The sequence below is a fragment of the Lipotes vexillifer genome, unplaced genomic scaffold (genome assembly GCF_000442215.2).
Source record: "Lipotes vexillifer unplaced genomic scaffold, Lipotes_vexillifer_v1.1 scaffold618, whole genome shotgun sequence".
Lineage (NCBI taxonomy): Eukaryota > Metazoa > Chordata > Mammalia > Artiodactyla > Lipotidae > Lipotes > Lipotes vexillifer.
The window spans coordinates 2730580-2746524 of NW_006799025.1; the positions used below are offsets into that span (position 1 = coordinate 2730580).

The window sequence follows — 15945 nt, forward strand, 5'->3', positions numbered from 1 at the left end:
GGAGAAATCTTCTGTTTGGGTTATTCCTTTCTGTGGGGACTGGCAAAAGTCTAGAACTTGACTAGGTCTTTAGCCTTTTTGAGGCATTTAGTGGCAGTCTGCCCTTAACTGGTTTACTGGTTTGGCCTCAGATACTGCATTTGAGATGCTCTGCTTGTTTTCTTTCTTTTTTTTTTTTTTAAACTGAACTATTCTTTCCTTAAAATGTTATGGAATATTATCCCAAGGAGTATTTTGTTCATTGCAAGTCTAGGTGTTTTCCTTCCTGTGCTCTCCTGAGGATCTCCTCTCTGTTTATCTCTGTCTTGGGCCTCTCTTGCCTCTTTGTCTTTGAGTAGCTAGAACCTCAACCATCGGTGAAGTTCACGAGATTCAACCTAATAAAAGATTCAAAAACAGTCTGAAATGAAACGACTAGAGGGAACAGAGTGACAGGCTGAATCGTGGGCACCTGGATTGAGTCAGGCAGGACACCTGGCTTCTAGGCCCTGGACCATTTTATGATCTTGACCAAATTCACTGTTTCTCTGGGTATTGTTTCCTCACCTTCACAAGGAGAAGTTGCACCAGGCAGGCTCTTAGTTTTGAGGATCTTGACTATATTTTAAATCTTTTTTTTTTTTTTTTTTTTTTTTACTTGTTGACCGTTTGCTTTATTTATTTATTTATGGCTGTGTTAGGTCTTCGTTTCTGTGCGAGGGCTTTCTCTAGTTGTGGCAAGCGGGGGCCACTCTTCATCGCGGTGCGCGGGCCTCTCACTCTCGCGGCCTCTCTTGTTGCGGAGCACAGGCTCCAGACGCACAGGCTCCAGACGCGCAGGCTCAGTAGTTGTGGCTCACGGGCCCAGTTGCTCCGTGGCATGTGGGATCTTCCCAGACCAGGGCTCGAACCCGTGTTCCCTGCATTAGCAGGCAGATTCCCAACCACTGCGCCACCAGGGAAGCCCTATTTTAAATCTTATTCGTTGTTTTTCAAATAATTTGGGGGTTACCTTCTTTCACTCCACCAAGAAAGTATTTTGCATATTTGATGCATACATGACCGTGCTTATTTATTTATTTATTTATTTATTGCAGTACGCGGGCCTCTCACTGTTGCGGCCTCTCCCGTTGCGGAGCACAGGCTCCAGACGCGCAGGCTCAGCGGCCACGGCTCACGGGCTCAACCGCTCCGCGGCATGTGGGATCTCCCCGGACCGGGGCACGAACCCGTGTCCCCTGCATCGGCAGGCGGACTCTCAACCCCTGCGCCACCAGGGAAGGAAGCCCCTGGATCATGATCTCTTATTGGTGGACACTGCTTTTGGTCTTTTGCTGTTATGGGCCATAGTATGGTGAATAGTCTCATATAGACTTCTCTGTTGGTGGGCGTGTTTTATTTTGAAAACAAAGCCACTGGCTAAGTTCTCCTCTTTTCCAGTCACTACAGTTAATAGCTGGAGATGTTTAGTCTGAGTGTAGTCTGAATGGTCCAATCTAAATTAAATGGAAGAAAGCAGCATATGTCCACCATGCCTCCCCCATGGAGGGTCGCTGTAAGGGCTGGTGTTTCAAAGGCTCGCGAGGGTGTGGTTTTGGAAGAGACCTTCTCCAAGTCTTAGACTCCCCCAGATAAGGATGCAGACATCAATAAAACCTGCCAAGCAGTATCTGGACAGTGTGTGGAGTGGAGTAACAGAATCCTGTGTGAGTAGACTGACAATGCTGTCTTCCCAAGTTACGGCAGATAGGTCTGATCCAATTGATTTGTCATGTCAGTAAGTACCAGACTTGAGCCAGTTTTAATATTTTTCAAAGAATCTGAGTTATAAAAATTAACATAACCTCTGAACTGCTAACAAAAAAATTTAACATTTTTAAGCTTTTTTCCTCACCTGGAGATTTCTGATATTGGAAATATTCAATTTACACATTTCTCTTATAGACACAATTGGGTTTTTGTTTTTTTTTTTTGTCTATAGTAGTTACATCACAAAACTAGGAGCATACTTTTTCAGAAGGTTCAGAAACGACTGTGCCTGGAGATAATCACTATTCTTCCATCTAAGCTTCCATCTCCTGGCCTGAAAGAGGTCTTATGAACTAAACCCTTCTGGATATCTGGACTTTGTCTTACTTGAATTGGTATTTAAGAGAACTTTTCCCCGATGACACAGTGTGTGCCCCATCCCTGACCCTCCCACCCAGGCCTTCAAATAGAGATGGTGATTATGCTCCAACAAGCTGTAGAAATGAAGTGCTTACTTCGGTTATTTTGGCATTGATCACAGCTGTGCTTTTTTTCTGTTTTCAAACTGAGAACATAAGGAATGCCCAGCTGGTTTCAGCCATTCATCCCATCGTTTACTGAGTTTCCCTGTGTGCCAGGGATGGTGCCAAGAAATGAGCGTTCTTGGTGGTGGGCTTGATTCAGGAAGTGAAGCCCAAACTGTTTGGGCAGAATACTCCAGTATCTTACCTTGCCTCGAGTGACTTCCCTGGGATTGAGCAGAGTTGTACATCTGTCCAAACCTTCCTTGAGCCCTTCCTAATTGTAACCTGAGCAACCTTTGTCCCAGGGCCCTGTTTTGAGTGCTTTGAGGGTCTGCTGTTTAAGTGGCACTTCCTTGCGATCAACTGAAGGGAAACTGTGGGTAGAGGGGTTGCCTCAGTTTCAGTGATCGTTCCTGGTCTTCAGTTTCAGGTGTGGCAGAGGGCGGCCAAGGATAGTTGAAAGAGCAGGTGGACGGAGTGTTGGGGGTTCAACTGTGGCCCTGGTTCCACCTGTTTCTAAGCAGAGCATGCCCCTCACCTCCCTGGGTTTCACAAAATAAAAAGCTGGACCAGATGCTTTCCGGGAATCCTTACAAAGCCTAACATTCTAGCGCTCCACAGCCGAGCATAAAAACCCACCTCATTTCTTCACACGTTCCTTGTGAGTTCCTGTGAAGGCAGGAGCTGTTTATTCAACTACAAACCCAGTGCCCAGCACACAGTGGGAATGTGATAAAGACTTGAGTGAGTTATAAGTAAATTTCAAAAAAAAAAAAAAAAAAAGAGTATTTTTACCCCACCTCTGCTCCCATCCAGAGGAAGTTCCTGTCATGGAATTAATTCTTCCTTAAGGAAACCAGTTCTTCTATAGAAAATCTTCAGTGTTGGGATTTTCTTTTCTTTTTTAAAATTTTCCTGGCGTAGAGTTGATTTACAATGTTGTGTTGGTTTCAGGTGTACAGCATAGTGATTCAGTTATACATATATACATATTCATTCTTTTTCAGATTCTTTTCCCATATAGGTTATTACAGAATATTGAGTAGAGTTCCCTGTGTTACACAGTAGGTCCTTGTTGATTCTCTGTTTTATATATAGTAGTGTGTGTACGTTAATCCCAAACTCCTAATTTATGCCTCCCCACTACGTTTCCCCTTTCGTAACCATGTTTGTTTTCTAAGTCTGTGAGTCTGTTTCTGTTTTGTAACTAAGTTCATTTATATCATTTTTTAAAATTAGATTCCACATATGAGTGATATTATATGATATTTGTCTTTGTCTGACTTGCTTCACTTAGTATGATAATCTCTAGGTCCATCCATATTGCTGCAAATGGCATTATTTCATTCATTTTTATGGCTGAGTAATAGTCCATTGTATATATGTACCACATCTTCTTTATCTGTTCCTCTGTCCACGGACATTTAGGTTGCTTCCCTGTCTTGGCTATTGTAAATAGTGCTGCAGTGAACATTGGTGTGCACGTATCTTTTCGAATTATGGTTTTCTCCAGATATATGGCCAGGAGTGGGATTGCTGGATGATATGGTAGTTCTATTTTTAGTTTTTTAAGGAACCTCCGTACTGTTCTGCATAGTGGTTATACCAATTTACATTCCTACCAACAGTGTAGGAGGGTTTCCTGGTACTTTCTTTTCAATGTGTGTGTGTGTGTGTGTGTGTGTGTGTGTGTTTTCTACACATTCACTTAATACATAGTTGATTAGGCTAATTTAAAATTCATTTAAGAAAGTTTAGTTATAAAATATGTTCCCTCGTAATATCCATAACAAACTGAAGATCTGAAATATTTTACTTTGAACTTTAAGTAAAGTATGCCAATAATTTTATCTTTTAAAGGTAGTGATACCAAATATAGCAAAAGTTGAGCGTTTTTTTCCTCAGAAATGAAGTAAGTATATAAAATTACACATTGTTGCCTTTGGCCCTGACCTAGGAGCAAATAGACTGAAAAGCATGGTTTTCTTTATTGTGGGATATTACCCAGGCAGAAGTTAAGCAAATTTGACTGGTAAACTGTTTGGAGGAAAGCTAGCACTTTTTAAGATGCATTTTTTGGCGGGGCGGGGGTGGGGGGTGTGGGGAGACACCAATTATAGAATTTATTAAAGGCTTACAAATTTTTTTTTCTAAAGTGAAATACTGCATGCCAAAATTTTAAATGTTGGTAAATGCAGACAAATCGAAAATCCGTAAAAAGTTTCAAACACTTCTTGTGGCTTTATCCAATCACAAACGCTGTTAGCAATTTTATATAATTTCTTTCTCACAATAATTCTCACTAAATGATTCTCTAATTATTCACTAATAATTTCTCACTAAATAATTTCTTTGGGGCGCCCTCTTTTAACAAAGCACGAATGGCATCCTGCTTTTGTGTAGGTCCCTGATCTAGGTACTGTGTTTTACATGTCACTCGTCAATTCACTCATCCATCCTAAATATTATTTTCTACCCACCACCTAATCAATGATCACATGCCCTCCTTAGCCCTGCCATAAGCATGCAGGTTATCTGAGACCGTGCATACACACCCCCAGATATCCTGGTGAAATTAGCTTTTATGCTGTGTCAACTTGTGTGGAATTTTCTTACGACCACTATGTTCTCTGAAAGGTTTAAAATGTACTCTAGAACACAGGCAAGGTGTGAAATCAGGTTTTCAACAGGGCACAAAAGCCACGACTAGGTGAGTCAGGAGAGGGGCCAGTATCTGAGCCTCCATGAATTGAATTAAGGTAATAATTACTTCAACAGTAATGATTAACAGGAAAGTGCTTTGGAAGGAATCTCAGGAATCTATAGTGTAAAGCGCAAAGCATTCTGATGATCTCTTTTTGATAAGGTGCTGTGGTCCCTGGTCATTAACCGGCCTGCTCTTCCCTCCTGTAGTGATGAATCACCAGCACCAGCAGCAGATGGCACCCAGTTCCCTGAGCCAGCAGAGTCACCCTCCTCAGAACCCACCAGCAGGGCTCATGAGTATGCCCAACGCGCTGACCACACAGCAGCAGCAGCAGCAGAAGCTTCGGCTTCAGAGGATCCAGATGGAGAGAGAGAGAATTAGGATGCGTCAAGAGGAGCTCATGAGGCAGGTATGGCCTTCAGTGGGACCTGGTGGAGGCTTCGTGGCCTTTGGTGGCAAGGCTAGTGGGTAGGTATCTACTTGCCATCGCATTCAAAGCCCAAAGTGCTGCTTCCAACTTCCAACATCTATTTGCACTCTCTTGAGAGCCAAACGTATATGAGTACAAAGACTAGCTGTATCAGCATGGCTGCCTGTGGCTTTCACTGCGAATCACTAGAAGGAGAGAAATAATACGTTCCAGTTATTTATTACTGTGTAATACATTATCGCAAAACTCAGTGGCTTGAAACAATAGCCATTGTATTATATCACGCCATTTCGTGGTCAGGAATTGGGGCAGGGCTCAGCTAGACTGTTCTTGTGCTGTACGTGATTTTGACTGAGGTCACTTAGCGGTGGTCGACCGGTGGGTGGGCTGGCCTGGAGGGTCCAAGGTGGGTTTACTCAAGTGTGTGGCACCATGGAAAGGGCTGCTGGAAGACTGAGCACAGCTAGGACTAAAAGCTGGAGTATTTGCCCATGGCATCTCTAGCTTGGCAATCTCAGAGCAGTGGGACGTATTACATAGCAGCTTGGGTCTCCCCAAGAGAATGTTCTGAGAGACAGGAATTGAAAGCTGCCAGGGTCTTGGGGCCTGGCTCTGGAAACTGCCACAGAGTCAGTTCTTCCATATTCTCTTGGACAGAGCAGTCGCAGCACACCCCTCAACCCCCAGTTAGAGCAGATAGCAGAGGGGATGTTCCACGGAAGAGATGACAAAGAATCTGCAACCATCTTTGATCCATCGTGGAGCATGAGAAAAAAGGAAAATGTTTTGCATACAGACTCTGATAGAGTGCTCTGCAAAACCCCCTGGGCTTTGATCAGGCACCTTTGTGCCATTTCCTCATTCAGTCAGTCAGTCAACAGAGTGTGTGTCCTCTGTGAGTCAGGCTCAGGGCCTCACTTCACAAAATAAAGAAAAGAAAATCCACGAAGGAGCCCACAGTTTTCTCCCTGCTTCAGTGGCTTGGTCTGTGCAAAAGCAGAATTCCCTTCTGTGTTGCTAAACTAATGTAGCCCATGCTTTCAGGTCTCATAAATTTTGCTGGCTGCATTGTGGGGAGGAAGGCTTCAGTTTATTGTCTTAATTCTTCAGACTTTGCCTTATGACTCACATGAAGCAAGATACATGGGTAGCTTCCTTTCCATGTGGACGGAAATGAATAGTTTTAACTGTTCCAGAAAGCTTTCTTCCAGGGGGCTGGGGGTATTAGGGTAAACACGATTTTTTCTTTTAGTTATATCTGATACTTTCAAAAATATACATTGACTGCCATAGGTAAATAATGTATTTCTCGTCAAATAAATTCTAAAATATAAAGTATCTACACTGTGTGAAGTTTAAAAAACATGATGAATTAAAAGAATTCCTTATACATAGCCTTTGAAAATGTGGGAAATGAATATAAATTGTGCTTTGCTGTTCTGTTGAACTATCCTCTAAATTTGAGGAATACAACTTTGTAATATAACCATGGTTGTGCTTTTTTTACCCTGAGGATTTATGTCTGAACTTTCACGGTTATTTCAGGGTAGCATTTGTTTATACTGTTTTTAGATATACAGTATCATGTTTCTTAGCAGGAAATGATTGTATTATGGTTTTCTGTCTTTGGACAATAATTCTATTTGGAATAATTTATCTATTTTATAATATAGAGTAATATAAATAGTATTATAGTAGCATTTATAAGTTTTAATGTTTTTTTTTCCCCCCGCAAAGAATGACTTGTGTCTCAGTTTCTGCCTCATTCTGTGTTTCTCTTTCTCCTACCCCACCTCCTCCTTTCCCACAGAAAGTATTTCTGAAAAGGGGTGGAGAAAAGTGCCCCAAATTGTTTCCTTTATTCCAACCATAGGTGCCTTTGAACCAGAATGTTAGTATTGATGGTTCATATTACAGAAATACCAACCAAGTTCCTTAAATGCTGATCCCTAGAGGCTGTGGAACTTGGAGTATTTTGCTGCATGACAGCGTCGACTCCACTGTACAGGACCTCGGGGAGGAACGCTGTCCAGATTTGCTCCCAGAGGCTCCTGTAGTTCAGCTTTGAACGTGCGAGCGTGTGTGTGTGTGTGTGTGTGTGTGTGTGTGTGTGTGTGTGTGGTTAGAGGAGGAGAAAAAGATGGAATGGATTGTTCTGATGTCTTTTTATCTTTATTATGGATACAGGAAAAAAGGTCTAAGACTTTTTTAAGTCGTGGCAGACGTGTTCCTCATCCAGAAGCAGTCTGATACTCAGGGTCAAAGATATTATTTAAGGCCATACAGTAAATGGTGTTGGAGTGTTTGATGACAGTGGCATTTGCCAATATGTCTGATTGTTCAGGTGTGGATTAGTAGATTATGTGTATCACCTTTGTGGGTTTTTTTTTTTACCTCTTTCTTTTGGTGCTTTGCACTTAAGCCCCACTGTTTGCACTTAAGCCAGGGTGGGGCAGGGAAATGGATTGGAAGTAAAAGTGATATTTGGCTCACCTGTTTAGCTGCCTTCCAGCACCTGGTAGGAAGGTAGAGGGACGGAGGCAGTGGTGGTCCTGATGAGCTCTGAAGATTGTCCGTTCCATTTGTTCTTTCTGTCCCACTCCCTGTTCTACGTAGTCAGCAACTTCCTGAATATCCTTTGCTTTCTGGGCACTTTGTAATTCCCCTGGCCTTCCTCTAGTTTGCAGGCGGGCCCTAGCTGTCCAGCCTGTCTTCTTGAAGTCCCTGCCCAGCAAGCAGGCCCTGACCTTCCTATCAGGGGAGAATTTCTGGGAGAGAGGCCCCTTCCTAGGCTCCATCTTTATGATAGGAAAGGAGGTTGGTAAATTTTAATAAGTAGAATGAACTTGTTCCTAATTCTTGGGAAGTCATCAGTACTCTGTATTTTTTTTTTTTTTTGCGGTACGCGGGCCTCTCACTGTCGTGGCCTCTCCCGCTGCGGAGCACAGGCTCCGGACGCGCATGCTCAGCGGCCATGGCTCACGGGCCCAGCCGCTCCGCGGCACGTGGGATCTTCCCGGACCGGGGCACGAACCCGCGTCCCCTGCCTCGGCAGGCGGACTCTCAACCACTGCGCCACCAGGGAAGCCCATTACTCTGTATATTTTTATCATTGTTAAATATATGATAAATGTGAAAGGTCCTTATAAGTTATATGCCATGTAAATATTGTTGTTGTTTTTTTTTGTCCGGTACGCGGGCCTCTCACCGTCGTGGCCCCTCCCGTTGCGGAGCACAGGCTCCGGACGCGCAGGCTCAGCGGCCACGGCTCACGGGCCCAGGCGCTCCGCGGCATGTGGGATCTTCCCGGACCGGGGCACGAACCCGCGTCCCCTGCATCGGCAGGCGGACTCTCAACCACTGCGCCACCAGGGAAGCCCCTAAATATTGTTTTCTTTTTCCTTTTTCTTCTTCTTCTCCTCCCGCTTCTCTTTTCTGTTTCTGTGCCATTGCTCCTCTAGACATGTAGTCTGATGTTGTGCTGTGGAGAAAACAATTCCTCGGTTCTCGTTCCACAGTCTGACGTACACCTCACAATGCCAAGGGCTCAGATGTTAACTTGTCACTGAAATCATGCCGGAGATATTAACAAATGAAGTTGAGGAAGGTCTGATTACAGATCTGAAGTGAACCTCCATTATTTCAGGATGGAAAATTATTTTTCTTCATTCCTTCTTTTATCTCTTCATTTGTTTATTCACCCAACATTTATGTTGTGGGAAATAATAAAAAGATAAGTGGGACATGGCTGCCTTCAGATAACTTACATTTTAGCAAAGGAGACAAAATGATGAACTCTAATCCAGATTGGTGGCCAGAAGGATAAATTCAAACCATTCCCTACTTTGTGGGGTCCCAGTGGCTGCCATCTTTCACTTTCATAGCTGGAGCAGGGACCAGATGCACCAGAGCCCAGAGTTCTGTGAAAATGAGCATAAGGTGCTTCTTTCTTTCTTTTCTTCGTTCCCACAGGCCAACAGGTTGTGGAATAGCTACAGAACCCGGATCAAAGGGCCAGTGAGGTTTGGTATCTCCCCTGATTAGGAATCTTTTGAAGTAGGAGGGTTTTGTTAAAAATGATCCCTACAATTTAGCATTGGCTGCTGTAGCAACAGAGTTGAACTGCTTGTATCTGATAATTGATGAATTATCTCAGAATGTGGCAGGTGCTCCAAGGGCAGGGGTGCCACGAGCCCAAGGGGATCCCAGCCAGGTCTGCAGTACATGGCCTTATTAGGAAAGTGGAACTTTCTCTGCTTTCAGCGTCTATCACAGACATTATGGAGAGTGAATTCTCATGAAAGACATTCTCCATTGTCCGTGATAATGAGTTTTATTTTTGCTAAGTTTTCCAAAAAGCCTTGAAGTGGTTTCAGGCTCATCTAAGAAACGGCAACTCTAGAAAAGAAAGCAATTACTCAATTGAAGATGTACTTCCTGCTACCTTCATATTAAAAAAAAAAAGTTAGAATTCAGTTTATGAAGTTTTTTTAAGTAAAAAAATAGTTTTTAACTTTAAAAAATATAATTTAGTAGTTTTTTTGTTTGTTTTCTCTGACTGAGATGAGAGAAAGCATTTTACTAACTAAAAGAATCCAGACTCAAAAGACTTCATAATGGGACTTCCCTGGCGGTCCAGTGGTTACACTCTGTGCTTCCACTGCAGGGGGCACCGGTTCGATCCCTGGTCGGGGGACTAAGATCCCACATGCCTTGCAGTGCAGCCAAAAAGAAAAAGGAAAAAGAAAAAAGACTTCACAATGTATGATTCCATTTATATGACATTCTGGAAAGGGCAAAACTATAGGGACAGAGAACCGATGAGTGGTTGCTACAGTTAAGGATCGGGGAGGGGCTGCCTCCACAGGAGAGGCACTAGGGGGTTTGGGGGGGATGGCACAGTTCTGTGTTTTGCTTGCAGTGGCTGTTTCACAACTGTATTATGTATTTGTCAAAACTTAGAACTGTACAGTTTCACAGAGTGAATTCGACTCTAAATAAAGATAATAATAAAGTAAAAGTGTCACACAGAAAAGACAAAACACATTCATTGTAGTAAATGTTTAAAATAATCAAAACCAAGAAAGAACGTATTCATCACTTATACTCTTACCTAAAGAGAGCAGCTATGAAGATGTTGGTGATTTCTCTCCAGTCTTTGTATGTATCCATGTGTATTTTGTTCTTTAAAACAAAGTTGGTAGTAGAGAATGCTACTGTTTGTTATCTCTTTTTCTTAATATATTGGGAAGTCATTTATTTATTCTGTATCAGCCATAGCAGTTGTGCTGTGAGTTTGGACATATCTATTCTAAGCTGCCTGGAATCCTTTCTCCAACGTTTCTGGACATAAATTTTTAAAATACTATGAGCCACACGTGCCCACAAGACTATAGACTATTCTGCTGTTACAGCTTAAAAACCAACACAATATTTGCTCAGTATCATAAAGGGCATGTTTACAACTTTACCGGAGGAAATGGAAAATTTGAGTAACTCCTAAGAAATTGAGAAACAGGCTTCGCAGTCCCTATTTACCCCTCTGAAAGAACAATTCCTTGACATAAAAACAGACTCTTGGCTTTATCTGAGGAGAGTATTTCGTTGTATTATTCATTTAAATATGAAGCTGGGGGACCTTCTGCCTCAAAGATGGTCTTAACCTCGAGGACTTCCCGTCAGCCCCCAGGGCCTGGAAGAGTCTTAAGTGAAGAAGCCTTCGCTCCCTCCGCGTTGTTGGGAAATGGTTATTATTCCCAGGCAGACTCAGCACTGCTTTTACCCCCATCCGTCCCTTAATTGAGGCTCAGTGGACAGGAGAAAGCAGCTTGTCAAACAAAAATGCTGACTAAGCCCGGCCTCTGGTTGCCAGGGCAACAGGGACAAGGGGAGAGGGCTTGGGCAGGAGGCCTCAGAATTCTTTTGGCAGGTCTCACAGATTTTTGTTGGGCTTGACAGCCACTACCGGGTCTGGCTGGCCAGCTGGCCGGCCCCTGGCAGCCATTCCTGACCGAGGGCCCCGGGGAGGGACACACCCGGCTGTGAGCAGCGCTGGTCCAGGGAAGGTTCTGAGGTCTGTTTTTTGTCATGTGAAGAGTAGCTATTTAGAGACGTTAAAAAGTGTCATATCATAGCCTAAGTAGTGGCTGCTTCATAGAGTCTTGCTTTCAGCACCTGGGGCTATAATTTCCTTTTAGAAAAGCATTTCAGAGAATTAGGTTTCAGGATTGACTGCAACATCAGAGGTCATATTGTCCACCCAGGGTGTGGATCCCTGTAGAGTAACCTGGCTGTCTACGTTCATTCATTTTGTTCAGCATGCTCTAGGCACTAAATGCACAGCAGTGAACGACTAGGCTTGGTCCCTACCCTCAAAGGGCTTCCATTCTAACTGCTGTCAGTGTTCTATTTGCCTACAAGTCCCAGAAATAATCCATTTTCTGATAAATACCAATTCTTTTAAGAGGGACCCAGGGCTTCCCTGGTGGCACAGTGGTTGAGAGTCCGCCTGCCGATGCAGGGGACACGGGTTCGTGCCCCGGTCCGGGAAGATCCCACATGCCGCGGAGCGGCTGGGCCCGTGAGCCATGGTCACTGAGCCTGCGCGTCCGGAGCCTCTGCTCCGCAGCGGGAGAGGCCACAACAGTGAGAGGCCCGCGTACCGCAAAATAAATAAATAAATAAAAGGGACCGTTTTGAAAGATATTATAAATCAAACACATTTAAAATTTTTATTTATTTTTAAATATTTATTTTTTATACAGTTTTAAAAAAATTTTATTGAAATACAGTTGATTTACAATGTTGTGTTAGTTTCAGGTATACAGCAAAGTGTTCAGTTATACATATATATATATTCTTTTTTAGATTCTTTTCTATTATAGGTTATTACAATTTTTAAATTCATTTTTAAAGGTTTTTTCATTTACAGTTATTACAGAACATTGGCTATATTCCCCATGTTGTACGATCCATCCTTGAGCCTGTCTTATTCCCAATAGTTTGTACCTCCCACCCCTCATCTGTGTATTACCCCCAACCTCTGTACTGGTAACCATTACCTTGCTCTCTATACCTGTGAGTCTGCCTCTCTTTTGCTATATTCACTATTTGTTGTACTTTTTTAGATTCCACATATAAGTGATATTGTACATTATTTGTCTTTCTCTGTCTTATTTCACTTAGCATAACACCCTCCAAGTCCATCCATGTTGCTGCAAATGGCAAAATTTTGTTCTTTTTTATGGCTGAGTAGTACAAACACATTTTTTTAAATGGAGGCTCACCAGGTTTGCACAAATGCAAAACAGCTTCATATTTCAGATCTTGATAAGATCAGAGGTACGAAGAAATATTCCACCTCGAAATCCATTCAGCTATTTTTCTTAAGTAAAGAGGAGACTAAATTATATAATGTTTTCCTTAATTCGATTCTAAAGGATAACAGAGATTATGGAGCAACACAAGATTGCTATGTACATCCTGAATTAAAAGAGCATCAAACAGGCCATGAATAATAATTATGGACTCAACAAATGTCTTCCCCGAAGTGTCAGGGTTTCGACAGTCTGAGTCTGGCAGCTGAGCTTGTGTGATGAGGTATTTCCAAAAGGGAGGCTCCAGGAAATGTGACAGTGAATTTCTAGAATCCCTTAGCACAGAGTTAAAAAGAAATTTACACTGGGCATGTTTTGTTTTTTCCTTATAAGGAAGGTAAATAATTCAGTGTTCTGCCTCTGAAGTCCGGGGAAGTTTCAGCAGAGGGAGCAACTTCTCTGCACCAGAATAACTGTTTTAATGTTAGGATTTCAAAATATTATCTTTTTTTTTTTGTCTTTCATTTGTTTCTACTCACCCCACCCTTTCTAATTAAAACAGTACAATCTTCCATTTTTGTAGTATCCCTGGCCACACACACCTAAATCAAGCAGGCACCCTCAGAAGAGGTTATTGTCTTTCCTTTCAAGTACATTCCAGGGAGGGCCAGGGCTGGCTGGCGGGAGGCGCTCCCTTAGCCTCGGATGGACAGGGCTGCAGGATGCTTTCAACTGCTGTTGACTTTCTCACCTCCTCTCTTGATTTATTCCACAGGCAGGCTGCAGGCCAGTGGGGAGCTGGAAGGAAAGGAGGTTTGAAGTTTGCTTCCAGGAACACCTTCCTCTTACAGATGGGCCTTTGTCTTTTACACCCCTCCAGCTATTTGACACACCACCCCCTCCCCCAGCCAGTAGGAGAGGGTGCTTGTAAACCCGCATGTAATTATTCGTTTTAGGGAGCTAGATGGAAGACCACAAACTCTGAAAGAGATTCTCAAGCCTTTATTTTGCAACAGTCTTTCCACCCCCAGCTTGGATGTAGAGAAAAAATAAAGTTGTGGTGGAGCAGGGTAGGGGTGAGGTTACCAGGGGCAGCTTTCCAGATCATTCTGAAATTGGCCTTTAAAATCTGAACTTATAACTTTGCTGGATGTGCTTGTGAATTCCCAGGGCACTAGCTCCACCCTTATACGTTGAAAAGGACCAGAGACTTATGTCCAGTTCCATCTCTTTTCCAATTCAGAGAGGAAAACTGTGTTCAGGACAGTGAAACAGGCCACTTCATTAAATCCTCTAAACTGCCCGAAGGAGGAGGGTTGGTATTTCTGTTTTATAGCTGGGAAAACAAGCTCAGAGAAATGAAATAACATGCCCAAGTCCCATAGCCAGTAGGTGAAAGGGCTGAAAATTTGAGGTCTGCCGACCTCCATCTTTGGCTTTCCTCTTTTTGCCACTGTCTGTGTAGTGGCTATGACAACAGACTCTGGGGCCAGATCCTGGGAAAGTTGCTTAGTCTCTCTGTGCCTCAGTGCCCTCATCCATAAAATGGAGACAGTTGGGTTGTCATGAGGATGAAATGAGATATAGTATGTTAAAGCACTTAGGACAGTGTTTCACAAGTAGTAAGTGATATGCAAGTATTAGCTAACATCTTCACCTCCTAAAACATTTAACACCATGAGTAAGTAGCTCATTCTAGTAACTGCCTCACTGTGCCGGGTTCTTGATAAATATGCTTTTTAATCTTTATAACAGCCCAGCAAGATAAATCTTATGTCTTTTTTTTTTCTTTTTCTTCAGATGAACAAACTGAAAGGTTAAAAATGTACTCCAAAATGTTATAGCTAGGGAGTAGCTCAGCCGGGATTTGAGCTTTCATCATTCTGAATCCAAGGACACTTTTCTCCTGTGCCAAGCCCTGGTCATATCCAGTAGCATTTAACCCTCAACAACTGCTTGAAAATTCCAGTGGCCAGTAGCCCAGAGAATTGAGAAGCAGCCAGTTCTATCACTGAACGAACTACTAACTACAAAGCCCTCCATCAGATCTGCCTCCAGTCTGGGGTAGAAGGAATCTTCCTTCCTCCATGTGGCAGTCAATAATAGTTTGAGAGCCATGGTGTGCCACAAGTCTCTCTTAAACAGTCCCCTTGCTTCTTCGTAGGACATGACACTCTGACCGCTCCCTATCCTGATTTTTCTCCTCTGGTCACTCTTTGTAAAGATCGTGACAAAGTGTAGAGCAGGCTTGCACATGGAGATTGGTGGGTCTAGAGAAGGAGCACAGACGACTTGAGTTGGAAAGAAGGTTTGGAGCATGTAGATATCGGGGAGATGGACCCCACGAGGCTTGGCCCTTCTGCATCATTTTCTGCTGGAGTCTGTCTCCCCCTCTAGAATCCTTGAAGAAGCAGGACACTGTCTGTATTTATTTATTTTTAATTTTGGCTGCATTGGGTCTCCGTTGCTGCGTGCAGGCCTTCTCTAGTTGCAGCGAGTGGGGGCCCCTCTTGTTGTGGAGCACAGGCTCTAGGCACGCGGACTTTAGTTGTGGCATGTGGGCCCAGTAGCTGTGGCTCGTGGGCTGCAGAGCGCAGGCTCCATAGCTGTGGCGCCGGGCGTAGCTGCTTTGCAGCATGTGGGATCTTCCCAGACCAGGGCTTGAACCCGTGTCCCCTGCATTGGCAGGCGGATTCTTAACCACTGTGCCACCAGGGAAGTCCTGTCTGTATTTTTCATTGCTGTATCCCTGTTGCCGAGAACAGTACCTGGCACCTGGTAGTCTCCATAGTATTTTTTTTTAACATTTTAATTTAATTAATTAATTTATTTATTTATTTTTGCTGTGTTGGGTCTTCGTTTCTGTGCGAGGGCTTTCTCTAGTTGAGGCAAGCGGGGGCCACTCTTCATCGCGGTGTGCGGGCCTCTCTCACTATCGCAGCCTCTTTTGTTGCAGAGCACAGGCTCCAGACGCGCAGGCTCAGTAGTTGTGGCTCACGGGCCTAGTTGCTCCGTGGCATGTGGGATCTTCCCAGACCAGGGCTCAAACCCGTGTCCCCTGCATTAGCAGGCAGGTTCTCAACAACTGCGCCACTAGGGAAGCCCTCTCCATAGCATTTTTAAAAAATAAATACAGGAGCAAATGAATGAATTGTTGTGGGGACTGAGGGAGACAGTTGACTGAGATTTGGAGCTGGGAGAAGGGGTGACGGCATTAGGAGAAAGCTTGACATCAGCAGG

General features: G+C 43.6%; 1 protein-coding gene across 1 annotated transcript in view; it reads left to right on the plus strand.

Annotated features, from left to right (window-relative positions):
• The window catches only part of WWTR1 (WW domain containing transcription regulator 1), a 132113-nt gene that overhangs the window by 103861 nt on the left and 12307 nt on the right, over window positions 1–15945 (plus strand). The window contains exon 4 of the mRNA XM_007471301.1: window positions 5166–5368. Within this exon, the coding sequence (XP_007471363.1) occupies window positions 5166–5368 (203 nt within the window). The remainder of the gene's footprint in view (window positions 1–5165; window positions 5369–15945) is intronic.